Below are 27983 nucleotides of genomic sequence, written 5' to 3'. Positions count from 1 at the left end.
TAGCCGTCATGTTTGCCAGATACTTTGATAAGGTTATTTATACCCTGGAGCAAAAGCTATTGCTCACAAACCTCATTACCACAACCAAAACTCGACCAGCCGGGGTGAGGCTGAGATAGAATGTGGCTCATCCTATGTGCCTTCGAGCCCAACTGGTGGTAACCAAGACACATAAGTGTACGGTAACCCCTGTCAATGAAGCATGCAACCTTGGTATGGTTGAAGCCTCAGCGCGTCGTTTACCTGTTATATTACCTGGAACCGCTCTTCATTCGCCTGAATCGCAAAAATACAAACCTGCATTCAGTACCAAGTCATTGTGCAGCCTCACAGGCGTACCGGTGAGCGGGTGATGAATATTGGGCCGCTGACATATTCCCCAAAACAAAGGTTTGCGCTTCTGAGTGCTCCTTCCAAGTGTGGCTGGTTCGACGTCATGTAGGTGTGGCTCTAACAGCCTGCATTGGCCAATGAAAGCCGTTCCGCCAAGAGAAGAGGGGCGCCCATCACTGATCGCACCGCAAAGAATATCCTGGCGTAGCAGTACGTAGTACGTGTTTGGCGCTGTGGGCCTGTTCCGGGTGGAGATTGCGGCCAAGGAAGAACCATGATGAATGAATGCAACATATTCTTCTTCCCTGGCCCCATTCCTTGTCAACATTAAGCTTACCCCTACTGCGTTTCGGAGCTTGCGGGAAATTAAGGTTCGGTGATGATGATGTCCTGCGTCGATACCCCAAATAATTGCAGTGCATCCCTTGCAGGTATCTTTCAGGGAGCCATTGTGCAAATAACGGGACCAGTGCCTATTGCAAACTAGCGTGCTACTGCACGTACTGCCTGTAATTATTTTGCGCTTAGTGCCCCATTGTATTACATTCCATGCAATCACCAAAGGTCAGCCTTTTATGCCCCTGCATAACAGTTTTAGCGCACACTGGATGTGTAGGGTTCTGACTAGAGCTACACGCGAGGGTTTAACTGTTTGTGGTTTGCAACCATACGGTATGCAGCACATGTTTGCACGACAATATAGATTTAGTGGTTTCTTGCGTCTTCGTGAGATTAAATTGCTGGGGCAGTTCAATCAGTAGAACACTCTTTGCCATGCGCATATATGTCTGCCAGCAAGGCAATTTGAGATGACGATCGTGTAATGGCATAATGCCTTGGATTTCCAGAGTGTGCGGTATGGCGCGTGTCCGGGCCAGATCAGTCTGGCAGCCAAAATAAGCTGCATGCTTCAAGTCGACAGCCACACCTAACCCCTTCCCCTCTCTCCCTCTCTCCCTCTCTCGCCTGTGGTTTCGACCTTATCCCTACTTAAAAAGGCCCAACCAACATGTCAGAAATAGTTCTTTTTTGTTCCTTTTGTAAACGACCCTTCCGCAAGCGACCAAAAGGCCAGTCCAATCTCAAGAGGCACATCCAAAGTTGCAAAAAAGCGCCTACACCTCAAGAAGTGCCTTTACCTCAAAAAGTGCCTCTGCCTCTTTATAACCACCAAACTCACCATTTGGTTGTCTGTCTTCGCCCTGAGAGCTTCAAGTTCACAACCGATAATGCGCCGCACCTATACATACAGGTTGACCTCCTGGGGGAAGAGATCTCGAAATCGGCATGGTTTCCGGGATCTGAAGCACTGAGATCGTTTCCAAATTTTCACGAGGAAATAGGGAACAAACAGGTAGTGCTTCATCAATCACTAGTTACCGCCTTCCACCTAAAACATCTGTCCAAGTCAGGCGAATTCACGGTTGATATTCGAGAGTGGAACTCAAACGTATTTGACGAGTTCCCTGGCGACGATTCGACAAAGGTCACCCTCCTCTTCCTTGACACGACCGACGGTGACCCCAAAAAGGCACCGGAGCCCTGGGTGCAAGCATTGCAACTCAAAGACAGAAGAAATGTCAATCTCTACCCAAACCAACGAGAAATGGAGGCGGAGCAGGGGAAGGTGGAGCTGATCAAAGTCTTGGACACCATCGCAAAAGCCGCTACAGAGTGGAAGTTCCAGTTCCGACCCAAGACTTGCTTCGGAACAGGCATCTGTCCGTTGATTAAGGAGCAAACCACAGTATACAAACGCTCCTGGAGCGCAGCTTCATCCCATGTGCGCATCCAAGACGAAAGACTGTCTTGTGTACCATGCTTTCCACTTGTTGACAAGCCGAAAAGCTTTATCACGACGAAACGGAAACGAGGGCAGGTGTCCACCGAGGACTACACCGTCAATGTACCTTGGTTTCACCAGGAATGCATATCTTTGGCGGCTAAAGGGGAGTTCCGCGTATTCCTTACCCCAGGGAGCAGCTCGAAAGGAGTGGTCTTCCACTGGGTTCATACTGCTGTTAGCCGCGACAACCCAAAAGTGAAAGATATCGTTCTTGTTACCAAACCATCCGGAGACGACAGCGTAGAGTTCATGGGAAATGGCACAACTGAGGAGGAGCTTAAAAAATTTGCACTCTACTACTACGAGAAGTTGCGGAAGCTGCTACCGGGCATGTCGTTCGACGATGGCGTTCGCCTGGACATTGGAGCCAGCGGGGATGGGAGGCTTTGGGTTATTGAAGTCACTCCATGGTACTCGGCCCATTACTTTTCAGAGACCAGCTTGCCTTGCCCAAACACACAAGTCTGCAAGGCATTCGCCACATCTTTGGCACGTTCTTTGGCACGTTCCAAAGTCACAGGCTTGTAAGTGGTTAAGGACGGACAAGTCAATAGGACCAATATCAATAAAGTCTTCTTTTTTGGTGAGGTCAAGGTAGCCATCCATAGTCTCCGATCCTGTTGACATGCTAGGCGCCATTTGATCATTGTTTTTCCAATATCCAGAAACATTCACTGACATCCAAAGGTCCATCAGAATCGAGCGGGTTGGTTGCGGAGACACAATCACCTTTCAGTCATGCTTCAGGGATTTATATTCGAGATTAAATGAAGTATTTCGAACAATGATAGCACTCGCATGCGCGCTGGTTTGCTTTTGACCCTTTTAGAAAAATAATGTGGCAGTGAAAGCTTTTTTGCCCCTTAGCCATCTACTTTGCTACCTTCTATGCTGTCCACCCTTATCGCCCGTAGGCCCGTACACTGGAGATAGGAGCAACTGCTTTAGCAATGCGTCAGCTGCGTCGAGGAATCGGCCATGCCACTTGTCCTCAAGCTGCTTAAAGATAAACCTGCACCTATGTTACCATTTTTTGGATCCATAGAGGATGAGGCATTGATGACGCCAAGTTCATGTGTCGCGGAGCCAATGCCGAAGCTATGCTTTCTGAGCCGTATGTTTCCACCATACCCGTCTCCGGCGGAGGGTCCCCTGGATGAGCTATCTCGGAAAGGAGCCCAAAAGTGTTTGGCGAATTTGCTCAAAGTGGGCATGGATCCGCAAATGATGAAAAGGTTGGCTTCGAGAATGCTGGATAAGCAAGTGTGAGATGGGGCTCTTATTTATAACAAGAATGATCAAAAAACAGAAAACTTACGACCAAACGTTTGCAGGCCCTGCATCCCAGGAAATGTCCGTTGATGTCAACAACGCAGGTAGAAGTTGCAGCCGGATGACCGAAGTGATAACGGTGAAACTAGCAATGCTTAGAATAAACAAAGCGCCGAGCTTGTGGGCCCAACGCATTTTAAGCGGAGAAATGATCGGGATTGGGAGTATGAACAGAATACAATCCGAGGCAATGTTCGAGACTGCGATCGCCATGTATAGGACCGCTGCATCAAGACAGTGACCCGTACCCAGTAATTCTGGCACCCAAAAAGACCTAATGGGTCTGCAGCCAAAAAGAAGCATGCTTGCGATGATAGTCGTATAAAGGCTAACTGCGCAAATTGTAGCCCAGATCATGCGGTGGAACCATGGGGTCGGCGCAATTTTCCGGTAAAACAACAATATCGATATCTTGGTAAAGCCGTTGCAAAGGATGAAGGAGGGCGCAGCAATATATGAGACCTATGTTGAAGCCGAGCTGTTAGGAACATGAGGGAGGAGCACGCAGAAAGGTCAAAACCTACAATCATGCTGGATTCGAATACCTCGATTGGCATTTCCCATGTGTGATGGCATAAGCCGCCAATGACGATTGAGTGTATTTGTGATGACTGCATTACCATGGAAAAGATCTATTTGTCTGTCAGAGTGGATAACCAGGTGATAGCTAGATAAGATATACCAATAACGAGAGGCGAAATAAAGCTACATACCCACGCAATGCACATAAACCAGTCCTCAATATGAATGGCCTTGACGAGATAAACCTTGGTGAACATGCGCTGGCAGAGCGCGATGAACGCCAGAAACCCAACGATCCCGAAGACGAGGAAGTGTGCCAGCGCACTCTGTTCTGCCGGGTTTTCGAAATCGGTGGCATAGCCATCGGGAGGCAGGACGAAGACGGTGACGCCGTTTAGCACTGGAAAACCATTCGAAGAGTTTGCAGACATGGCTTAGAATCTAGGTTGGTGTTGACTTTGGAAAGGTATGAGATTTTAGGGGTTTCCTCGAAAAGAAGTGGCGTATCGAGACGAGTGAACGAGAGCGGAAATATAAGTTATATGGTGGGATTGCTGTTGCCTAATCCTTGCCAGGTAACTTGAAAAGGCGTTGCAGTGTGGTGGTACGGTTCAATTGTCGTCAGCATAACATTCAGAAAACTCGGCGAATGACCTTCTCTATTCAACTCCTTTTCTCTTTTTACATGTGGTGTTGAGCTCACAAGGTTGTTGAGGTTTGTCACAACAAGTCCTTCCTACATNCCCCTTAGCCATCTACTTTGCTACCTTCTATGCTGTCCACCCTTATCGCCCGTAGGCCCGTACACTGGAGATAGGAGCAACTGCTTTAGCAATGCGTCAGCTGCGTCGAGGAATCGGCCATGCCACTTGTCCTCAAGCTGCTTAAAGATAAACCTGCACCTATGTTACCATTTTTTGGATCCATAGAGGATGAGGCATTGATGACGCCAAGTTCATGTGTCGCGGAGCCAATGCCGAAGCTATGCTTTCTGAGCCGTATGTTTCCACCATACCCGTCTCCGGCGGAGGGTCCCCTGGATGAGCTATCTCGGAAAGGAGCCCAAAAGTGTTTGGCGAATTTGCTCAAAGTGGGCATGGATCCGCAAATGATGAAAAGGTTGGCTTCGAGAATGCTGGATAAGCAAGTGTGAGATGGGGGCTCTTATTTATAACAAGAACTGATCAAAAAACAGAAAACTTACGACCAAACGTTTGCAGGCCCTGCATCCCAGGAAATGTCCGTTGATGTCAACAACGCAGGTAGAAGTTGCAGCCGGATGACCGAAGTGATAACGGTGAAACTAGCAATGCTTAGAATAAACAAAGCGCCGAGCTTGTGGGCCCAACGCATTTTAAGCGGAGAAATGATCGGGATTGGGAGTATGAACAGAATACAATCCGAGGCAATGTTCGAGACTGCGATCGCCATGTATAGGACCGCTGCATCAAGACAGTGACCCGTACCCAATAATTCTGGCACCCAGAAAGACCTAATGGGTCTGCAGCCAAAAAGAAGCATGCTTGCGATGATAATCGTATAAAGGCTAACTGCGCAAATTGTAGCCCAGATCATGCGGTGGAACCATGGGGTCGGCGCAATTTTCCGGTAAAACAACAATATCGATATCTTGGTAAAGCCGTTGCAAAGGATGAAGGAGGGTGCAGCAATATATGAGACCTATGTTGAAGCCGAGCTGTTAGGAACATGAGGGAGGAGCACGCAGAAAGGTCAAAACCTACAATCATGCTGGATTCGAATACCTCGATTGGCATTTCCCATGTGTGATGGCATAAGCCGCCAATGACGATTGAGTGTATTTGTGATGACTGCATTACCATGGAAAAGATCTATTTGTCTGTCAGAGTGGATAACCAGGTGATAGCTAGATAAGATATACCAATAACGAGAGGCGAAATAAAGCTACATACCCACGCAATGCACATAAACCAGTCCTCAATATGAATGGCCTTGACGAGATAAACCTTGGTGAACATGCGCTGGCAGAGCGCGATGAACGCCAGAAACCCAACGATCCCGAAGACGAGGAAGTGTGCCAGCGCACTCTGTTCTGCCGGGTTTTCGAAATCGGTGGCATAGCCATCGGGAGGCAGGACGAAGACGGTGACGCCGTTTAGCACTGGAAAACCATTCGAAGAGTTTGCAGACATGGCTTAGAATCTAGGTTGGTGTTGACTTTGGAAAGGTATGAGATTTTAGGGGTTTCCTCGAAAAGAAGTGGCGTATCGAGACGAGTGAACGAGAGCGGAAATATAAGTTATATGGTGGGATTGCTGTTGCCTAATCCTTGCCAGGTAACTTGAAAAGGCGTTGCAGTGTGGTGGTACGGTTCAATTGTCGTCAGCATAACATTCAGAAAACTCGGCGAATGACCTTCTCTATTCAACTCCTTTTCTCTTTTTACATGTGGTGTTGAGCTCACAAGGTTGTTGAGGTTTGTCACAACAAGTCCTTCCTACATATGAAAGCCTTTACACTTGTACAAAGTAGAATGCTCCACTATTTGCTACCGTACATTTAGTTGTCAGGAGATCCCATATTTGACATTTGCATAATAACCGTCGTGATGTACTCCACATACGCACCCCCACACCCGCCCTTGTCTGCAGTAGAGGGATTGACCCCCGAATGCGACCGGATTCAAATTTGATTCTTGCCGGGCTGTCAATCCATGTTAACTCCAGTAAATCCTGGCTAATGACCCGTGGGCTGAGCAGGCAATCTTGGGTAATCGGGAGAACTCGGTCGTATGGATTGACAAGGAACCAAATCCCCTGTTTATGTGGATCGCGAAGGGTGGTGTGCAACCATAAAAGGCGAACTCTTTGGCTTTTGATCAACCAACGACCGCCTTGTTCGCCACCTGCTCGAACCGTTCCGTTCCATCTTGCACGACATTCATCATTTATATTGCCATCGGGCACATTTCGTCATGCATACCCAGGTCACGGTGCTGGCCGCAACCGCTGCTACACTGTTCATCCCGGCGGCTTCAGCGACTCCTGTGGTCCTCTATAATGTCACTTCATCTGTGGGCAGCAACTCCATGCAGATGCTAAGCTACATCAAAAGGAAGCCCTGTATGCCACGCGATGACTTTTCAAGACATTGGTTTGAAGTTCACGCGCCCATAGGTCAGTTAATCATCCGACTGTTAGCAGCTTGCAGATATTGTAAATGCTTTTGCGCGTTGTTTGCTCTAACCCATTGGATCTTTGGAAAATCCCACAAACGACAGTTGCCCCCCTGGCTCTTAAGTTCGGCATCACTGGCTACTCTCAGATTCAGGCATTCGGGCAGATCCTTCCACAGAATGCGGGCGAGGATAATCCGGCCTCGACCGAGTTGACCTCGTTCGACGGTATTGCCTCGTTCATATATCCAAATGATTCTGTTCTCGTGGACATGCTCGCTCACCCGTACTACACCGCGGTGGTTGCCAACGACGAAGCCAAGTTCATCGACAAGAAAGCCCACAATGGCGGTCAGGTGGCTGTGTTTGTTGCCAAGGTAGCTCCTGTCGTCGGCTATTGCGACGATGATAACGCTGTGAACGTCTGGGCAGGGGAAGAGGCTACCAAGAAGAAGTACCAGGCGCTATTTGACGAGTACGACAAGCAATGAAATTAGATGGGGTCTCAATGATTGAGTGATTTGATGATCAATTCCTGGCTAGGTAGTACGCTGATTGCTGGTAGGCTCTCCTAATGAAGACCATTACTCGGTAATGACCGTGCTATATATGCTTTTGTGAACTCTGGGTAGAAGACCTACTCCGTATGCTTCCAATAGCGTGGTGGCACCCCCTGACGAAGCCGTGTTACATGATGTAAGCAATTATTACTTACCTGTGTTTTCATGTTTGTTTCTCTTTTCAAACCCATCGCGTGCCACCTGCCATGGCCAGGGCTAGCACGGAAGGAAGTTTATTGACACCTATCGATGAAGATCTAGACGAGGGTTAGATATTACAAATATTTACATCTTTGGCCAAGCTGTACTATGAGCGCCTGCTGGAATGCTTACATTGATCGGAAAGCCAGCAATAAGTTTACAGTAATTCTTTTGGAGCAGGCAATAGTGCACGATTGCAGACGGGATGGATGGTGGTGGAAAAGAAGATATGATTTTTCCCAATATTTTGCTGCATACTCCGCACCAGGCCCACATCCGGGAAATATTTGGTACATTACCAGCATATATTAGTTTCCTGGAGTCCCACCATGATCTAACTCAAAGCAGCAACTTAGCTGCTAGGGCTGGCCTCATGGCAACCACGGTGGGTCCTGAGAGTTACATCATGAGTCGAAAGTCACTGAGCTTGCCGGGGGGTGGGGGCTGTATGTACTTGAAATGCTGGCCAAAGCTGCAAAAGCTGCAAAAGCTGCAAAAGCTGCAAAAGCTGCAAAAGCTGCAAAAGCTGCAAAAGCTGCAAAAGCTGCAAAAGCTGCAAAAGCTGCAAAAGCAGCCCTTTAAGGTATTTGACGTACGTTCTTCCTCAGCCTTGACGTACAAGTACTCACGGAGCTTGCAAGATCCCAGTAAAGGTGCCTGTGAAAATGAGTCAAGTAGTGCAAGCAAGACACAAGAAACCCCACACCTGTTTATAACCTGTGGACCTCCTGTAGCCCCAAGTAGTCTTGCGTCGACGCAGATGTCAGCCTACTACTTTGCATGCTTCTCCACCAAATATCAGGGAACATTTTCCTTATTTCGATCTGGCTCCCAGTATGCTTGCCTGTAGCACTGGGATTTCTAGGAAGGGTCGAGGCCAGCAAGATGCAAAATAATGACAGCACGTCTAAATGTCGCAAATCAGTCCACACCTTCCGGTTGTGTTCATGAATCGTGCAATTAACGCGAACATGTCGTCTGGGCAATAAATTTCGCGCATGCTGTAGCAGGAGGGGTGTGTACTTTGGGAACCTGCGACTCTGCGATCAGTAGGATCGGTTTTCCCCTGACGTTAGCACCGTACTGGCCAGCTCTTAGAAATAGCGGGTAGGGTGGGGCAGCCCAAAGTGCGATGGGCTGTCGGGACGACGAAGCCCCGACCCACGTACTACCCCAGGAAAGCATAGCGGTTTCTTATCAAGTACAGGGGTGCGCTGCCCAGGTTTGTAATCCTGCCGAACAGAAGGGATGTGACCACACCGGGATTGATAGATTGAGCTGCAACGTCCAAGCTACTCGGATGTGATATGCATGGCAAGTTTCCAAATATGCTGTGCTGCATGAATTTCCTGGCCGTATTTCATGACCCAAAAAGAAAGAAAATCAGACCTTAGCCGCCCTGGACCGGATCCAGACATTGTTGTCAGCAGGGGCAGACTTCGTGTTGTGAAATCTAGAACTTTCAAGCCGTCATAGTGGTTGCCGGTGGGGCTAGCTGCTATCTGCATCGCACAGCTTCATCATCCTATTACGTCGTCCAGTGGAAGACGCTGGCGAAGCCATCCACAGTTCCGAGATAATACAATTAATGAGCTGGGTACAATAGAGCCATAGAGCTGCTTCCCGATCATAGTCGCCACAAACGGTTTGTTTCATGCTGCTGCAAAATGGTCGTAACGGAAAAATCTCACTTGCTCGGCAACCACCGCCCTAGGGGTGCCTGGTGGAATTGTCAATGCATTCCCTACGCACTTCTATTATTGATGTGCGTCGGGTGTAATCCCATCCTGTTTCTCCTGCACGTCGAGAACAATCTACTTGCCGCCATTTCCTTCCCTTTGGACCTCCTTCAGGAACGTTTATGGGGCTTCATGAAGCCCATTCTGAATGCCGTTACAGACGAAGTACTGAGAAGAACAACCGACCGTTCAGTGAGACGACTGATCCGCAAATCCGACTCGCTTGCTACTATCGGAAAAACCCTGTTGAAAGTTGAATCGGCCTTCATCACCCTCGTCAAGGTCCTCAGTCAAGCAGGCTTTCCGCTGTACCTAGCAGCCTTTTCCTCAGCCGCGCTGACCGGGGTCTTGGGATTGGGCACGTTTTGCCTCTTTGCTCCAATTACACAAGATGCCCAAAAGCTCAAGGCTTCGAGGGATGACAGCGTGTAAGTATGGTGTGTTTCGGCAACTGAACTTCAATCTAACTGATTCTTCTACAGTGAGGGTTTGGCGTCCAAATCCATGGAGGACGGATGGCTTTATACAGAATCCCTGCAAAGACTCGAACGGAAGTTGACTCTATGGAAGTTGTTCATCTGTCTCGTGGTTGTCCTTGCTTGGTATTCTTTGGGTGCAAAAAGAGCGGATATCGCGATATTCGCCAGGCTAGCACATCAGATCAGCTCTGCTGATGACAACTTTCAGAAAATGAGCCAGACTTATCAAAAGTCCGCTCGCATCATACAAGAGATGTCAATTCAGGGCGGTGTTTTCATCTGCTTTGCTTCTACATGCGCGAATATTGCGACTCGCAGGCGTTTGCGGGGAACAGACATCGAAGCTCAGTAGGCCAGTAGTTACTATGTATTGGGAGCGCCTCAGGCCAGCGCCAGCCGTTGATGGGCAGAATAAAATATCAACAATCGATGCATATATGCACAGCATCGTATGCCTATCCGAGCTGCCAAACATTGGCAACATTGATCCGTTCTATACGCAGCTGTTGAACCTTTTAGCCAGGGCTAGTAACGAGATCTAGGCTTGTTCTAGCTTCTCTGTTGGGTACATGAAATATCCACCCACTACACCCTTACGTCTCCACTTTTGCACGCCCTCATCCACGAACCCTGCTTGCACCGCTGCTGGAGGTGAAGACTAAAGGCGGAAGACACTAGCGCTTTCCAAACAACTGTAGGCTAGGAACAAGGCTATGAAAGGAGAACCACCATCCTTTCCAAATGCATGCAGCTCGATCGTTTGTAGGGGTCCCAGTAAATATTTCAACCCTATATTACACTCTCCCTGCCCGTCTTATGAGATCATTTGGGTCAACGTGGGTATATATCCCAAGAAAACCAGCCTCAGAAAGCACCGTCCCTTTCCATTCTGCATCTTTTCGCCGAAGATACATATTGCTGTACAGTATAGCGCATATCTATCGACTTGCCGCCCTTATGAGAGTTTCTTCGTTATTCAACTTAGTCATCTTGAGGCAATCTTTGTCCTGAAGCGACCGAATCGCATGCCTTTTGGTTGTAATTGACGGCACATCTTGGCTATCATGTGCACCTACCAATATGTATGTTGGATGGATTTTCGCCCGTTTATCTACTTTCTTCGCCTCCAAGCAATGTTTCCATCCGGGAAACCACAACTGACCAACAATACCCCCTATAGATGGACTACAGCTGCGGTCATAGGAGGACCATTGCTGCGGAGTGGTGTGACCGGTATAGAAACAAGCTTCAGTCGCACATTCGATGTCGGCCAGAGATACCATACTACACCAAGAACGATCAAATCTGCTGTAAGTTGCCTAACTAACGCCTGCTGGCTTTAGTAGGCCTTTGTGTTTTGCAACAATCACTGGTATGTGCGAGCCATTTGAGCTGATCTTAACTCTATAGCCCATTGCCATGAGCATCTAAACCCAAGGTCTGTTCCATGGATGCCCTCACGCGAGCAACAAACAAGAAAGTGAAGCCTACCTCTCCCTTTCAGCAAGGGCATAATGATACAATATAGTAAAGATGAGGAGATTTTGATCAATCATACAATACTATGGGATGCTTGTGCCAACAAGCGCCACATCCCACCCTGGGTGAACAAGGCAACTAAGATAATTTTTGCATCTGTATGTCCTACGCTCGTGTTCAGTATTCTGAAAATACCGCTTTGCCCTGCTGTATCCCGGGGTGGTCAGCTTCGAATATTGTACACCATGAGTGTGTGAGGCCCGGAAATGCGACTGTCTGAACTGATCGTTCGTAGGCATCAGGTAGCTGTTGTGGGCGACGCCATCGAACAAGTACAGCTATTTACCATTCGTGGTTTCCCTTGGGCATCTTGGGAGTGGCGACTGCGATTACATTTTTCTTGCGCATGCAAAAGAACGCCCGCTATAATTAGCGTATTCAATGTGAGGTCCGGTAACGTCTGCTCTCCTGAGTATGTATGACATGTCAATCATTATCTGAGAAAATCGTGAAAACGGTCTATGGCATCCCGTGATTGGGTGGGCCGTAATGACACGTACAGCACTCAGTAATACGATAATGGAGAGCTACCTTGCGGCAGACAACCAAGTTATCGTCGTAAAGGCTACCGGCCGGGCGGAACTCGATTTTCCACCAAACACACCCTGACTTTTACACTTATCCTTTTCGTTTTCCTCTAACCCCTGTCACTTGACTTACCAATTTCTCCACCACCTCAAAAAAAAACCCGAGTCCGCCCACTCCCTGTCTGCGCTCTAGTTCCTTCGACCCCTGTCTGCGCTGTTGCGCCTTCGACCCCTGTCTTCGCTCTCATTCCTTCAACCCCGTCTGCGCTCTCATTCCTTCAACCCCTGTCTGCGCTCTAGCTCCTTCAACCCCTGTCTGCGCTCTCATTCCTTCAACCCCTGTCTGCGCTCTAGTTCCTTCAACCCCTGTCTGCGCTCTAGTTCCTTCAACCCCTGTCTGCGCTCTCATTCCTTCCATATCTAACTGCGCTCTAGTTCCTTCAACACCTGTCTGCGCTCTCGTTACTTCACCCCCTACCTGCGTCTTGCGCCTTCAACCCGTACCTCCGTTTTGCACCTTCGACCTCTGTCTTTGCTCTATCTTTCGATTCAACGAGATGGCAAAAATAGATAGACGCGAGACTTCAAGACTCGCCATAGAAAAGGCCGAAAAGGACTCTATAGTATCTCTGCTCAACTCAGTCATCAACAATGAAGATAAAGGCAAAAGATATACGCATGTTCGTGATATTGTTGTCCTCACAGCCAAATCAAGATATCTCGAAAATGGGGATGGTTTGGATATCGACCTTGGCCCTACCATCGCAATCGCCCAACATTTCCGAGTTTCGGATTGGAAACTACTCGTGAAACACTGGAAATCAGTACCAGACGATGTCAAGGTCAGCGTCCGAACTATTGCTTTTGACACAGCTTCCTGGCACACATATGTCAAAAATATTGGGAATGAAGATCCAAAACTTTTAGCACACATTGCTCTTGGTACGAGTATAACCCCTGATCCTCTTCTATTAGAGAGATTTCTGACCAACGCTGCAGAAGGTGCATTGATAATAGCACGGCAAAAGCCATTCGTTGCTTCGTCTCTCTTTGATTCCGTGCTTGGGCCAGGCAGAGACTTGGCCGACTGGGAAACCCGTTCAGCAAGTCCCGAGCGAACGATTATCGGTATGAGAACCCAATTTGTTTTTATGTGGATGCAGCTAACAGTGATTTCACTTATCGATGTAGGACCGGATCAGCTGTCTGGTCAATCAATTCACGCTTCTATTAGCCCCAGTCCTAGTATTATTTCGACCATGCCCAGGAATTCGCCAGGTGACGATAGTGGAGACCTATTCTACCACCTATCTCCAGTCGAAATCGCGGGTCCCACCCACTCTGTCATCACGAGATATCATGAATCTTCCCTTTCCTTGACAACCGGCGACACGATACAACACGGGGCGACAAGGATCAAGCGGAAAAGAACTGACCATCGAGCTCTCGATATTGAGAATTGTATGCATACTATCCCTTAAAACACTCCTGTGCTTGAGGATTCACCAAGGCAGCTTGGTGAGCCATCCTGTGACTACACACGATCACGCTGTGTAGACGGCCTCAAACTTCTGTTTCTAGACGAGGATCTGTTCTTACTGCTTACATTGCTTTGACTGTCAGACAATATGAACACGACATGTAGTCTGGCCAGCAGGCTTGAAGTTCCACATGCCACGACTGCTAACCATCTCCTGCGTGTCGGTTTGCCTACTCCAGGCCCCTCTCTTCAGCTTACGATGCAATACGAAGTTCCAGACACGGCTGATTCGATTGTGTTTGCGACCGAGGGGAACGTCGAAGGCCTGAAGCTCCTGTTCACACACGGATTTGCATCCCCAAGCGACGTAAGCAATACACGGAGGTTTAGTTTGATTCGAGTACGTTGCTCCATTCCTTCCGCTCTCTACGCTGATCTGAAATTGAATTTAGCTGGAAATGATAAATCTCAGTGGGCTCTCTATGGAGGAATGCATCAATTTGAAACTGTGCGGTTTTTGATCAGTCAAGGAGCACCAATAGACAGAGAGTAAGTGTGTTAATATAACAAGATACCCATTGAACCACGTCCATGGCTATTAATAAGTTACTCTGATGCAGGTCATATGGACATGTCTGGGATTTTTCATTCCGTCTAAAATGCAATGATGACGAGTTCAAAGCTCTGTCGTGCATTCGAGAAGGACTTGACAATGATTGGATCGAGGACCAAAACTATCAACCGGTCCACAAGATTGTTCTGCACCTTTCCTCGGAAAACCTCACGGCCGAGCTCGAGAAAAACCCGAACGCTGTTCACCTCAAAGATGCCCAAGGCCGAACCGCACTGGATTGGGCCACTGCACGCGCTCAATTGACCGACATGAAGGTCCTGATATACCACAGCTCTGATGTCAACAATATGGATACCACTGGTCGCACTACAATCCTACATGCGGTGGATAGCCATAGCTATGAAGCTCTCCAAATTGTTTTGGCTGCAGGCGCAATCCCCGATCCCATAGTCCCTCCCAACCTTTTCCGCAGCAGTCCTCTTACCTCGGCTTGCTTCGGCGGGTTGGCGGACATGGTTAGGTTGCTCATCAAACATGGCGCCAACATCCGTGCTTGCAACCCAGAGGGACGCACGGCGCTGCATACAGCAGCTATCAAGGGACACGTTGAATGTGCAACAATCCTTCTCAACCATGGAGCTGACCTGAACGAAGCCTCGATGAATGGACGAACACCGTTAATGATGGCAATAATTCACAACAAACACGACATTCTTAAACTCTTTCTAGAACATTGCCAGAAGTACCATGGCCTCCAGAACTCTGGACTCTTGGGTACAATAATAGCTGAGCATGCCGACGCGGATACCATGTCAATACTCGCTTCGTCTCATCACTTGCTGAAGCTGTTGGGTTTAGACGGGTCATGTTTGTATGATATCCGCGACACAGTTCTTCTGCGGACGCATCAGGATACAAGGCTCTGCCACGCTTTTGAAGGGTTGCTAGCCGCTGCTTTTTCATGTGTAAATCAACTTAAGCTGTGAAGAAGATCGGTTCATCAATGAGATTTTTTCCAATTGGTATGTTATCTGATACTAGTTATTTTGACGGAGGGCCGATGTGCAATGCAGGCCTGTCAGCATCGCCGTTCTTGTAGCTTTCGCGGGATCAATGTCAGCACTGCACGACGGAAATCGGGAGTTCGCTTCAAGATTATTGAGCATACCTCAAAGTTGCAACTGCACCAGGACTAAACATTATCGACACGTCATAATCGATATCAAAACCAATCCAGCGCAGACAAAAGCAGCGTAGAATGAGACCATGTGCGACCTTGATCTTTTGTATCAGCGGCTGCATGCGACGGTCGAGTGAAGTGAAAGGTGTTAGAACTCACAATAAGCACATCAACAGGCTTCTCACCTCCCATATAGGGTCTCTGAAAGTCTTTTATCCAAGATATAAGCTCATCCAGTCGCTCGGTGATTGCGTCTTTTGATCTGTAGTGAACGTGGTAAGTACCGGCCGACATTTGGAAAAGTTCACAAGAAGATGAGCGTCATACTCTCCGCCCTCACATCCATCCCTCCAGATGTTCCACTCCCGATCCAAATCTAGGCCCCTCTCTTTCCTTGAGCTTCTGATTTCCTCTTCCTTGAGCCCTTCGTAACGGCCGTAATTCCACTCTGCAATTTCTTCAGTGGAAGTGACTTCATATTGCCCCTGGACGACACCCTCTTGCGGCAGTAGCAGCTCTAACGTTTGCGCAGCTCTCTTTCTTGGGCTAACAAAAACTTTCCCCAACCGACGCGGGTTAATAAGGTTGTTGACTCCCACGAACCTCACTCCCGCTGAAGAGACCTGTTTAATGCCATCTTCCGTGAGCTCGATGTCCGTAGTGCCCGTGAATCGCCCTGATTTCGCCCATTCCGTCTCCCCTGAAGTGCAAATATGTATCATTAACATATAATCTCATGTCTTCTAGTAAGTATATCAATAAATCTTACCATGCCGCATAAGGAAAACTCGAGGCGTGACTGCGTCCTGGTCAGACATGATGCCAAATAGTGATTGTTGACCCTTCCAAAGCTGAAGGTGGCTGTGAGGAAAATTCATGTAAAATCTTTTCCCCGGCTTTCCTGCAGACAATAGAGGGGTAAAACTTTATGCCTGGTGTATCAGGCATAAATCATTATGTAAGCTAAGCCCACTCAGGAAGTTAGAGCTAGTGCCAGAGCCCCTGCTCGCCTTGCATAGAACATCAAGGAGCAGGTAACGTAGGTGCTGAAAATGTCTCTCTAACATTAGGGTGGCCCAGCTGAAATGGACCGCCTTGCGCTACGAATACTGTGCTATGAGCAGTGAATGAGGAAAGACAGATGAGCCCAAGATTGGAGCCCTGGGCCTAGCTTCAGTTGTAAAAAATGGAACCGAAGAGCCGTCCGCTCTGTAGGAGTTTCTCACGTGCGAGGTTACGTAAGGTGGCCCTCTTGGAATGGAGGGCAAGACGCGATTTTGACTGTCTCATATTATCTTGCCAGTTTTTGAGTGAACATTTTGTGGGTGAAATCAATTAATCTGATTGTACGGACCAGTAGGGCAGGCAAATTGCGGGTCTAGCGTTAATTGGTATGATGTACAGGAAACGAAAGGTGCCTTGCCAAGCCTGCTATCTGTAACACTACTATGTAGCACAGCGGTTAGTGCAACCGGCAATTGCAACCACCCACATCTCATTACTGGCGATTTTGCCGAGATGGAGAAGGCAGTCGAGGCCTCTGAGGAAATCCGCTTTACATGTCTCCTACATTTCCTGCAACAACAATAGTGGTGCACTTTTATTTTTGACTTGCTCACCCTGGCCGCACTCTGGTGTTGATATGCAATTGATTTGTTGCATAATACGGCGCAGTCCGGTAGGTCGCTGTACAGGCGAGCAGTGACCCTGGGTGAGGTGAGGTGCTGGCCCCTCATTGCTGACCATCTCGTTTGGGACAATATGGTTAACGTCATGGGCAACTGCGCCAAAGATATCCCAATTACCAGCATATTGCCAATCACGAAAAGACCCTTACCCTAGCCCCGACTCTGGGGGATAAGCAAAAGGACGAGAAGAAAGAATTGATTTTTTTTGTTCATTTATCCCATAGAATTTCATAAGACACCACGAGCCAACAGTGCGCGTAAAACCAGTATTTACGCGTTTTATAATCACCACGTACCGCATTGTGGCAGTTAGCACAGGTTTTACAGGGGAACGCGGATAAGCCCATATCGCTGCCAAACTTGCGTACCATTTCATGGATCCATAGTTGGACACAGGTATAAGAAAGTATTTAAAAGCCCATTAGACCAGGAGCTGGGCAGCCCCTGTCAGTATTATCTCCGGGTTCCAGTCTTTCAGCAATTTCGCGAACTTGGTGGATTGTGCCGTATTGGGAATGCTCCTTCACAAGCCCAGGTTGCATTGCTTTTGGACATGGTTCAAACGCCTATCGTAAAATATGCATCTCTCCCATAGATATATATCAATCTGGCTAGCGGCCATACGACGATGGTTGCGCCAGGGGTCGACCAACCATCCCCTGTTTGGCAACTGAAGGTTTGACTGCTGAATATCACTGTATAACTGGTATCGTTCCCAAAGCGACATACCTTGCACACCCCATTCTTGAATTCTTGAGACTCTGCGTTGCCATTGTTTCCACACAACGTACTCCACTGCAATACAGAGCTTTACGATATCGATCTCCGTCTCGGAATGGTCTCGACAGCCACAAGGTATCGAATCCCCAGCTATGCTCCTCAAAAGTTCAAACAGCCACCCCCGTGACATTGCATGCTATCCTTCACCAGGCACTCGGTTTTCACCTCAGTCACCGGCGCATCCTGGAGTGACTCCGCATCCTCCCAGTTTCCAACCACAACAGCCACGATACCTGAACGGCCAGAGCCAGGCCAGCTTCGATAACGGCCAACCCGGACTCGTGTTACGCAAGCAAAGCTACCCGTATCCTCTCCCAACACAGAACGCCCATATTCAGTTGCCGGATGAGCAACTTTCGACTCACAACATATATTCAACACCGTACACGGTCAAGCAATGCAGCCCCAATGAGAGCTCGTCTATAGCGGCTAGCGGGCAACGTCTCAGGCATCAGCGCGCGTCCGTGGTATGTTTTTTCGGTTCGAATGCCCATCTCGCCAAATAAGTGACTAACAAGTGGTGGCTCATAGGCTTGTGAGCGATGCCGAGATCGCAGGGCCAGGTGTGATGAGCAGAAACCATGCAAGAACTGCAAAGAGAAAAACGAAACTTGCAACTACAAAGAGCCAATGGTTAAGCAGTACGAGCTGAATATTTATCACCGTTTTTGTTTGCACAATCACAGGGCTAACTTGACCCTCCTCTAGACAGGAAAAGGTTCAGACAGAGCTTCTCGAGACGGTGGCCAACATGAGTACGAGCTTTGCCGATATAAAATCGTTGATTTCAGGGGTCGATTCGCGTCTTAGTACTCGTCTTACATATCTTGAGGAAGCGATGAAGACTATAGTCGCTGCTATCCGACCCGGCGCTGCGCAACCTACGCCTTTGTCTGTGAAAACGGAACCAAGGGCAAGCTGGGATGTTGCATATTAGCCCAGTGTCCAAAGGTAGCAAGCGGCAATACCCCCGGGGAGTACACCGGCCGTTCCCGTCATTGGTGCCCATGTTCGCTGTTTGACAGAAAATTGACAGAAAATCAATCAAAAGCAGGGACAGGTGGTGGCACAAAATTAAAAGCACAAAGCCAGGGCCAAACACAGGGGTTTGGGAAGGGGCAGTGAGCAAAACTAGGCCGATCACACCGAAAAAACTCACCATCGCCAATCGTCGTTACTTACAATTCAAATTATTAACAGATGTTAAAGTCACGAATCCGAGCTGAAGGTCTAAGTCTGTATATCACTAATAATTAAACCCTATTTCAGTTAAGGCCTTGGAATCGCTCGGAACACAAGTCCATACAGATACCGTAAGCAACGACCTTCGTATTCTTGCCGCCATTTATCCCAACTCATGAACATCCGCAGCATCTTTGAGGCTGAAGTCGGGTACCAAAGAGGACCAAGCACCGCTTTTTCTCAGACCGTAAGATTTCAATGTTTATGCGATCCCCTTTCCTCGTCCTTGTTTCCTGCGGGGCTTATCTTCGCTTGGCCGTCGTTCGTGTCTCGACCAGATCTATTGGTCGTCCTACCTCTCATGGCTTCGTACTCCTTCAATTTGGCTTGTAAGATATCTTCCTTGCTAAACGGCTCAGGGGTTGTAAATCTACTGGAGTGTCCCCCTTGTATTTGTTGTTCGTTCTGCTGCGATGGAAGACCGCTCATCTTCGTTTCGAGTTTGGAAAATAGATATTTTAAATAGAGTGAACACGGGTGATAACGTAAAAAACTCAACAGGCACGGGTATCAATGTATATAAATCTTAAATTCTTTCACTACTATCAATGTTTCGAAGCGCGAAACAAATAGCTTTTATACTTAACACAGCCCATATACCTTGGTAGCTAAGGTTGAGGTTAATATGCGCAAGCTGTCGTTTGGCACAGTTGTAATTCGCGGGAGGGATTTTGGGGTAGCATGTACTGGGTGGGGTCGAAATAAGGTCCTGATAAACTTGAACCGGACCCGTTCCTATTGGTAACCGACCCTAAACGGGCCGCTTCAGCGCCGGGAGGAGGTTCGTGTTTGATGAATGTGTTGAATCCCAATTACGGTGAGTCTGAACCCCAATACAAATCGGCATCACACTCGGCTTCGTCATTGGTTATATCATCCTCCCATCCACCATGGCTGGGCCCTGTGATTGGCCACTTGTTCAGTGCCAAGCGCTGCATGCTGCGTGTCTTTGTAGCCAAAGTTTAAGCGAAGATATTGTGACTGAATGCAGGCCGCACAATGACCAATTACGGCTGCAGAAAGGGCGTTGTTGAACCCCTTTGCCGCTTGAGTAGAGGAGCCTGGTTTCCCCCGCCTACAGATCGGCTAGGCCCCGTAACGTGCCAGGGGCTTACGAGCGCGGATAAGTGTTGGGTGCATTCTCCCCAAGCTGCTACAGGTACTTGGGCCCCAAATTAATCGGTTTTCTCCACTAACCCCAAGGAACTTAGCGTTAATGTACTGGTCAGTCAAAAAGCGGGTCAAATCAATAGTAACGAAAAAAAAGTTCAAGCGGGACAAAACTGACCAGTACTTTTAAATGAAGTAACTCCGTCGTGAGTTTGCAATCAATCACCGTTCGATTTCAGTCCCACGAAAAATAGCTGCCACGCCAGTTCCAGGCTCCAGAGGAACAAAATTAGGACATCCATTTTTGGCATCATTTGCCGCCACTATGATTGATGAACTGGATGTAGACGACATCCTTGATAATGTGGCCCTTTTAGCTCCTTATTAAACTACGGAAATACAAAAATTCCTTAAAGCGCCTGATCTTGAGTCGTTTAAGAAAATCCGGAACGATTTACTTCGGACGCAAGATGCCCTCGATAACAAATTCATTTGCTGGAATGCGGCATTTTTCAAGGCACTTACTGAGGATCAGAGAAATGCAAATCCATAGAAAGAATTCGACGAGAGAGTTGCGGAGAAGAAGAATCGTCAAAATAAACTGCAGAAAAGCATTATCACCGTCAGTAAGCAGTGGGGTAAGGAAATCGTCAAGCACTACCACTGGATTTCAGAAGGAGAACATTACTGCAACAAACTTCGTACGATAGCAGTGAGGATCCCAAAGTGGTCAGAGGCTGTGGAAATTCTCAATCAATCACTTGTCGAAAGGGTTGCCGGTCATGCGAGGGACAAGCGAATAAAGAATGTGGAAGGTGCCAATTCGATTCGACTCTGGGATTTGAAGCGTATCACTCAGACAATTAGTGGGACAAACGTGCCACCTACCAGGTAAGCAAGCCCAGCGGTAACAACGATATCGTCAACCAGCCGACAACTAACCTACCTAGATTCCAACCAAACGAATTGCCCGATGGTTACGGCCGTGACCGATTCGGGCTGATTGTCGAAGCCAGGTTTGCGAAAGAATCGCAATTTGCGTCACTTGAGGGCTCAGCACACTCAGCACGAGCAACTCCTGCCAGTTGCGACAATGATGGATCAATTTCGACCGCTCCGTTGTCAGGAAGCCCCGACGTATCGACGACCTCGTCGCAACTGCCCCCCTCTCCCTTGCGATCCGCATTGCCCGAATCATCAACTGTCATTGGACTGCCTTCGATAACCCCATCAATTCTATCTAACAAAAACATATGTCAATCATATACCGCATAACCTTGCCTTTGGCTTTCCAAAGGCTAGTCGGTTGCCTTCTTTTTGCGGACTGCACGGGCGAACCAACGAGTTGCGGCTCAAATGCATGCAGTTTTTTGGGAAAACCGAGCCGATAAAACAATCCGCACCGTGAAACGACTTTAACTCATCTATCGTAGTCAGCGGGCGGTTCAGCGTCACCCAGCACGCATGAGGCGTTTTGGGCTTCCCTTACCTAGCTTTTGGGAAGTTGCAAGTACAGCCACCGCTCCCGGATGGCTGAGTTGCATCCATCATCAAACACCTCATTACAGTTCTTTACCACATTCTAAATGGAAGCAAACGACAAGTGTTAAACTAATTTGTTAACTTCAAAATCTGGCCTGGCCAAAAGGCTGCTATGCTTCCAAGCTCGTCATACCGGCGTTCAGCAACAGGTAGGCTAGACACTAGGGTGATAGAAAGCAATATTTACTTACCCCTGCTTACGGAATACCATCCGGTTATCCGTCAAGCTATGCCTCATCCAATGCCAATCGGCAGCGGCGGTACTTATTGCGTTCGCTCACTACGCATACAAGTCGGGCGCATGCCAGTTGAAATTGCAACCGGCCTCGAAACAGGCCTAGCCACGATCAGAAAAGAACTTGTGGGTTTGGCTGCGCGGACCCCCTGTAAAACAGTAGTCTCAATGCTCAGATTAGACCCCCTGCTCCGCAGGTGGCCCGCGCGGCCATGTACCTTTCAGCCACATGGCAAATCGACCAATTATATCAGGTAATGGGACATAATATCACATCCAACAAAGTGGATAACTTGGTTTCCAGTGAGGGCTACTCGGATCGGCCGCCTTGCTGGCAGCTGGGAAACGAGGTCGAACACAAGAGAATGCATAATTTGTTGATCGATCAGTGCGAGCAGCTTCAAGATACGATCTTCAGCAAAGAGTTGATAGAACAGGAGCTGCGTCTGACAAAGGACGCCCTGATAGAAACCTGCAGTCAATTGAGATCGACTAATGAGAACTTGCAAAAGCTGCGTACTGCCGCAAGAACCGAGGCAAGGTCCAAACACCAGCTTATTCTCACTCTATGGAACAGACTGATTGAGACGCATCAGGTACAAAACAAGCGCACCAGCAAGAAAAGAAAGTATGATGACTTCCTTAGAGGCTGAAAGAGAAAGGCAAATGGCAAACATATGTGGGACGACCAGTGATGGCAAGAGCAGCCTACCTTACGGTCGAAGGCCAGGCGAGCCAGATCAACCTTTGTTGGCTACTTAGACTGCGATTACGGCATACATACAGCTACCAACAAGCAGTTATTTGCTTCGTGTTTATATAAACCAGTGAACCATGAATTCATAGATGTTGAGAGATGTTCCATTGTTACCTATCGCACTGCGGCGTGACTCTGTATGCTCACATAAGATGGCTACAAAGGACCGGTGGCGCGCAAGCCTTCAAAAGCTTTCCTTCCGCACTGACGATGCTCTGTAGCAGCACATTCGAGATTCGCATAAACACCAGTCCCAAAATGTACGCACTCGAATACCCACCGAAACCAAAAACGCGTCCACGGACAGTGAAGCGGGAGTGGCAGATCAGATGAAGCTTCTTCAACCCAGCGCGGCGGTCGACGAGATTAAAGTCGTGCCTCTGCTCACCGAACATGTGCGCAAACGGGCGGCCGATCTAGCTGGGCCAACGTCGGTCAGGCATTCAGTAGGCTCTCTATCTATCTTTGCATTTTGTTGTTTTCATCGTGCATATTTCCCAGGGTGTCCATTTTTGCATCTGGATGGCGGATGCTGCCGTGGCGGGAGCCGCGACAAATATGGATCTCGTCGTGCTCGGGACAGCAGAGCACCTAGCTACAATTCAAATATTCAAAAGGCGCGAAAGAAGTAGACGAGCTTTATTCGACCCTCTCACGGAGTGCTGCTCATCGCCATGAATTCAATGGAAAACGCAAGGCCCGTATACCTTGTTGGCGATAATCTGATCCGGAAAGGTCCTGCAAATGCTTCGCTCAGACAACTAGGATCTTGTTTGCCTGCTTGGATGTCTATGGAAGGTAGTCATATCCAAAGCCTAATTAGAAGATGAAGTGTGACGTTTCTCATCAGCGGCACGCTCTTTCAACCAGTTCTCTTGGTAAAGCACCTCCTCGTTAATACGCTTCCTATCCTTTGTCCCCTTGCGCTTTTGACAGCACCTCGGCACGGCTAGCACCTTTTCCCCCAAATAGCTCAAAGGGTCAACCTTAAATGAGAGGTTTTCGTTGGCGTAGTTTAATCCGTTGGCATATAGGCCTTCCTTAGCTTCCAGTTCTATTATGTTAATATGCAACACTTCCGGGTTGGTATCGTCTGCAGGGACGAGATGATCAAAGGTCACGCCGTAGTAGTCAAAGCCCCTGTATTTGTATGATGCAAAAGAATGTGAGTACAAAAGTGGATCGGAAAACAAAGTATTCAATGGTAGTATAAACACTCCAATACACTCACTCGATTGGCAAAGGCGGTTTGCTTATCCAGCCACAATATTCGTGGCGGATCACGAGGTCGTCCGGCACCTCAGGTTGAGGATCACACCCATAGATTGTACGATATGTGAGGCGTGCAAAATCTGGCGCCGGAACTTGAGGGGTCGGTCTAGTCAAGAAATCCTGGTGCCATTGTGCTTTCGGAATCAACCTTTGGATGGAGATCAGTGGACCTTGGATGCGAATCCGTAAAGGTTTGTTGTGTGAAGGGAAGTGGAAAGGATGATTAGGCTCGAGAATGCAGTCCGGAATGTGCAGCTTGTATGCCATGGCGAAGGTTGGGTGTGCCCTGATGTGGGTGGAGGAGGTAGAGGTGAGAAGCAAAGGACGTTCCTGCATGTATGTGGTGCGCTGCTTTATTGATAAGGACTATTTGTGTGCATGAGATGGCGTTGTATGAAGGATGGTAGCACAAACGAGCGGGGTGGTGTTGTTGAGTAACATTCTTTTGAGAACAGACGCACGAATTTCCTGATTTGTTCTGCTTCATATGCAAGTGAGTCACATTTTCGAGCCGTTTCATTGGACATAATGCTTGCAACCTGAGGCTTACAACTCACCGTGCAGCTACGGTCCACCCCACCTTTAGCAATGAAAGTTGACCGATCTGACCCTCGTAACAGCTCAGTTGCTTGGCCTTCCCGTATTGGCCCCTTATCTAAACCAAAGTTCAAGACAAGAGACTTTGAATAAGCGAAAAACAACGTGCAGAGTAATTCCTTTTGCTTATAAATATGCCCCTGGATCCCTAAACATTTTGTTGGCTCGTCTTTCTTACTGATATCCTAGCTAAATATATCTTCACTATTTTCACGCACGAAACTTCAAACTACGAACAAAGTACGTACAAACCTCAGAGTTACGCTTCCAGAGTGCTTTCGCAAAAACTCGATCCAAAGACTGCGATGTTAACATTCTATGTATATCTGTTTAGATGTGTACTATTTACACCGACTACTACTCTTGTGGTCATGCTGTCGACGAGCTGAGAACAGAAGAATGCACAAATCCATCAACCTGCGTGAAGGAATACAAAGATGGCGATACTTTGAGGCGAGACTGCGGTGACACTAGATGCCACACACCTCCTTCGTCAGACTAGCATGGCGTATGTTATGAAAGCGATCCCAAAGAGACAAGGCTGCAACATAGGGGCGATTCTATTCGAAGATCTAAAGCTAAGGGTAAAGAAAGAAGAAACGCACGCAGTGCCAATCGCGTACACGCGCTTAAGCGAACAAACAACCAACGAACCCTGGCGCCTTGTTATGAAGCTGTGCCATGCAGATAACAGCTAGCCCCACCGGCAACCACCATGACGGCTTGAAAGTTCTACATTTCGCAAAACGAGGTCTGCCCCTGCTGACAAAAATGTCTGGATCCGGTCCAGGGCGGCAGCCAAGGTTTGATCTTCCTTACCATTTGGGTCATGAAATACTGCCAGGGATATTGAGGCAGCACAGCATTTTTGGAAACTTGTTATGCATATCACATCCGAGTAGCTTGGACGTTGCAGCTCAATTTATTAAACCCGGTGTGGTCACAGCCCTTTTGTTCCGCAGGATTACAAACCTGGGCAGCGCATCCCTGTAGTTGATAAGAAACCGCTATGCTTTCGTGGGGTAATTAGTATATGGGTCGGGGCTTCGTCGTCCCAACAGCCCATCGCACTTTGGGCTGCCCCACCCCTACTCGCTATTTCCAAGAGCCTGGTCAGTACGGTGCTAACGTCAGGGGAAAACCGGTCCTACTGATCGCAGACTCGCAGGTTCCCAATTTGCACACCCCTCCTGCTACCCCTCCTGCTACAGCATGCCCGAAATTTATTGCACAGACGACATGTTCGCGTTAATTGCACGATTCATGTGCACAACCGGAAGGTGTGGACTGATTTGCGACATTTACACGTGCTGTCATTATTTTGCACAACGTTTTAATGCTGCATATTGCTGGCCTCGACTCTTCCTAGAAATCCCAGTGCTACAGTCAAGCATACTGGGAGATAGATCGAAATAAAGGAAATGTTCCCTGATATTTGGTGGAGAAGCATGCAAAGTAGCAGGCTGACATCTGCGTCGACGCAATATCTTGGGTAAGACAACGTGGCTATCATCCAGAGCCGCATCGTTTCATGTAACCGTAGGATTTGAAGCAACATCCTGGATAGTTGTTCTGAGACACAAGACTGGCCACAAGAAAAAGATTTGTTGCACGCTCTACTTTTTAGAAATATGACCACTCCAAAGGGGCAGCCGCTGCCCATCAATGAGACAAGAAAACGCGCAACTTCCTCCACCGAGAAATGCCGATATTGTACTTCCCGTATCTTCGTGTGCGGGTCGGAATGCCTTTGTCCAAAAGAGCCGGATCCGGTGGTGCGTGATTGTTGGATCCGCATGCGGTCCTCAGCCACTCGGAGGGTTTGACGCGATTTCTTTCATCATAATCGGTGCGGTGTGCGTTCGCACGAACCACGTTTTCTGGTGCAGTTATGGAGTTGGCAAAAAGCTCAAGGGCGGGTTCACGTAACTTATTACAACACTATTAGCAACAAACGGCTCGATCTTCAGGTTGATCTTAAGAGCGGTCTCACCGTTATCGCCGCCGCTGTTCTCAAGGATACTAAAGCCGCGTAATGTGACTGCACCCCACATTGTGGTATGAGTTTGATAGTATTTATGACACTCAATTTATTTTCAGCGCTTCCCATCCATTCGTTTTGTTTTCAATTGAGATGCTTCAAAGACCAACTTCAAGAGCCCAGGCCTCTGCTCTTGCCATAAACCTTTTGCGGCAATCATTGTTCTCCAACCAATGCGCCTCGTCCAAAAACCACTTATATCTTTCACACTCCTCCACAAATTCATCCCTGGTAAGCCAGTTGTGAATTAGCTCGTCTTCGTAACCGCATTCAAAATGATCGGTATAGTCATTGAGGTTTCGTATAGTCCTTCCGAGTAAATCAGAGAGGAGCTGGCACGCAAGAAACCGTCCAGGTGCGCGGGCCCCGAAGCATTTAATCCAACATCCAAACAAGCGCCCCGACGCGTATTGGTTATCTGCCCCTCCCAGACCGAGATATTCCCTTAAGATTCCCTTTAGTCCCGACGTGGCGGGAAGCTGAAGTCTCTGTAGGGGCCCCTTGACGAGAAATTTCTCCATAGAAAGTCCTCGGTCCTCTAATGTCTTCGCTGATATTCGGTGCACGATCCATTCGCGCGGAATTTCTGATACGAACAAGTACTCGTACCGATATTTCCCAACCTCTTCCTCTGGCCATCCGATATCTTCTGCCAACCTCATAGCGTGACGAATTTGGTTGTTGTGTTCATTCTGGACGACCTCGGGGGGAACTTGGATGAAGAGGATCCATATGTCACTCAAAGGCTCCTCATCTTTGAAGTGTTTGTTGAAGGCCCGCTGAAGGGTGTCGATGATTCGGGAACTGGTAGAAACGAGCGATGTGGGCAGTCGGTTATGTTGACGTGAGTGATTTTCAAAGTCCCAGATAAGGTCGTTGTCAATGTAGTTTTGCACGTCGGTGTCTTGCAAAGGATTCCGGGATGAAGTGCCGTAGCGATCGGCACCACTGGCCGAATAGGAACATGCGCGGGTAAAGTAGACGAATTCACCGTAGATGGTTGGCATTTCCATCGTTGTATATTGCTGATTACCAATGATGCTGAAACGTCTACGGCCTGCTATAGACCTGCTAGTAACGAAGGGCGAGGGCGTTGTTAAATAGTTTAAGAAACCCGTTTAGCTGTTGATATGAAACAGGAAAACTATAGGTGAAAGTAATCTCCGACGTTTCTTGATGCAGCTATCCATTATTTAAAATGCTCACAGGTCGTTGAATAGATCGTAGTAAGATCCGATTGTTCTGCTATGTGT

The 27983-nt window shown here is 48.1% G+C and overlaps 5 protein-coding genes across 5 annotated transcripts; 2 read left to right on the top strand and 3 right to left on the bottom strand.

The window, feature by feature from the left end:
- Positions 1-12789: 12789 nt before the first annotated feature.
- On the top strand, positions 12790-15272 carry PpBr36_06814 (uncharacterized protein; the record flags this gene model as incomplete). Its single annotated transcript, XM_029893956.1, has 4 exons — positions 12790-13174; positions 13952-14079; positions 14185-14261; positions 14333-15272. 4 exons carry the CDS (start codon positions 12790-12792, stop codon positions 15270-15272), a joined length of 1530 nt encoding a protein of 509 aa, XP_029748224.1.
- A 55-nt stretch (positions 15273-15327) lies between these two features.
- PpBr36_06813 (uncharacterized protein) lies at positions 15328-16326 on the bottom strand (the record flags this gene model as incomplete). The annotated part of the gene is made up of 5 exons (XM_029893955.1): positions 15328-15385; positions 15455-15582; positions 15626-15728; positions 15794-16166; positions 16236-16326. Coding segments are annotated over 5 exons (753 nt in total), but the record flags the coding sequence as incomplete, so codon positions are not given.
- A 1456-nt stretch (positions 16327-17782) lies between these two features.
- PpBr36_06812 (uncharacterized protein) lies at positions 17783-18871 on the top strand (the record flags this gene model as incomplete). The annotated part of the gene is made up of 4 exons (XM_029893954.1): positions 17783-17830; positions 18105-18401; positions 18466-18575; positions 18643-18871. The coding sequence occupies 4 exons, from the start codon at positions 17783-17785 to the stop codon at positions 18869-18871; spliced, it is 684 nt and encodes a 227-aa protein (XP_029748584.1).
- A 4764-nt stretch (positions 18872-23635) lies between these two features.
- On the bottom strand, positions 23636-24619 carry PpBr36_06811 (uncharacterized protein; the record flags this gene model as incomplete). Its single annotated transcript, XM_029893953.1, has 3 exons — positions 23636-23960; positions 24052-24378; positions 24507-24619. The coding sequence occupies 3 exons, from the start codon at positions 24617-24619 to the stop codon at positions 23636-23638; spliced, it is 765 nt and encodes a 254-aa protein (XP_029748225.1).
- A 2568-nt stretch (positions 24620-27187) lies between these two features.
- On the bottom strand, positions 27188-27743 carry PpBr36_06810 (uncharacterized protein; the record flags this gene model as incomplete). Its single annotated transcript, XM_029893952.1, has 2 exons — positions 27188-27218; positions 27340-27743. The coding sequence occupies 2 exons, from the start codon at positions 27741-27743 to the stop codon at positions 27188-27190; spliced, it is 435 nt and encodes a 144-aa protein (XP_029748226.1).
- Positions 27744-27983: the final 240 nt, after the last annotated feature.

This window comes from Pyricularia pennisetigena, chromosome 1, assembly GCF_004337985.1.
Source record: "Pyricularia pennisetigena strain Br36 chromosome 1, whole genome shotgun sequence".
NCBI lineage: Eukaryota > Fungi > Ascomycota > Sordariomycetes > Magnaporthales > Pyriculariaceae > Pyricularia > Pyricularia pennisetigena.
This window is presented reverse-complemented; position numbering and strand designations above follow the sequence as displayed.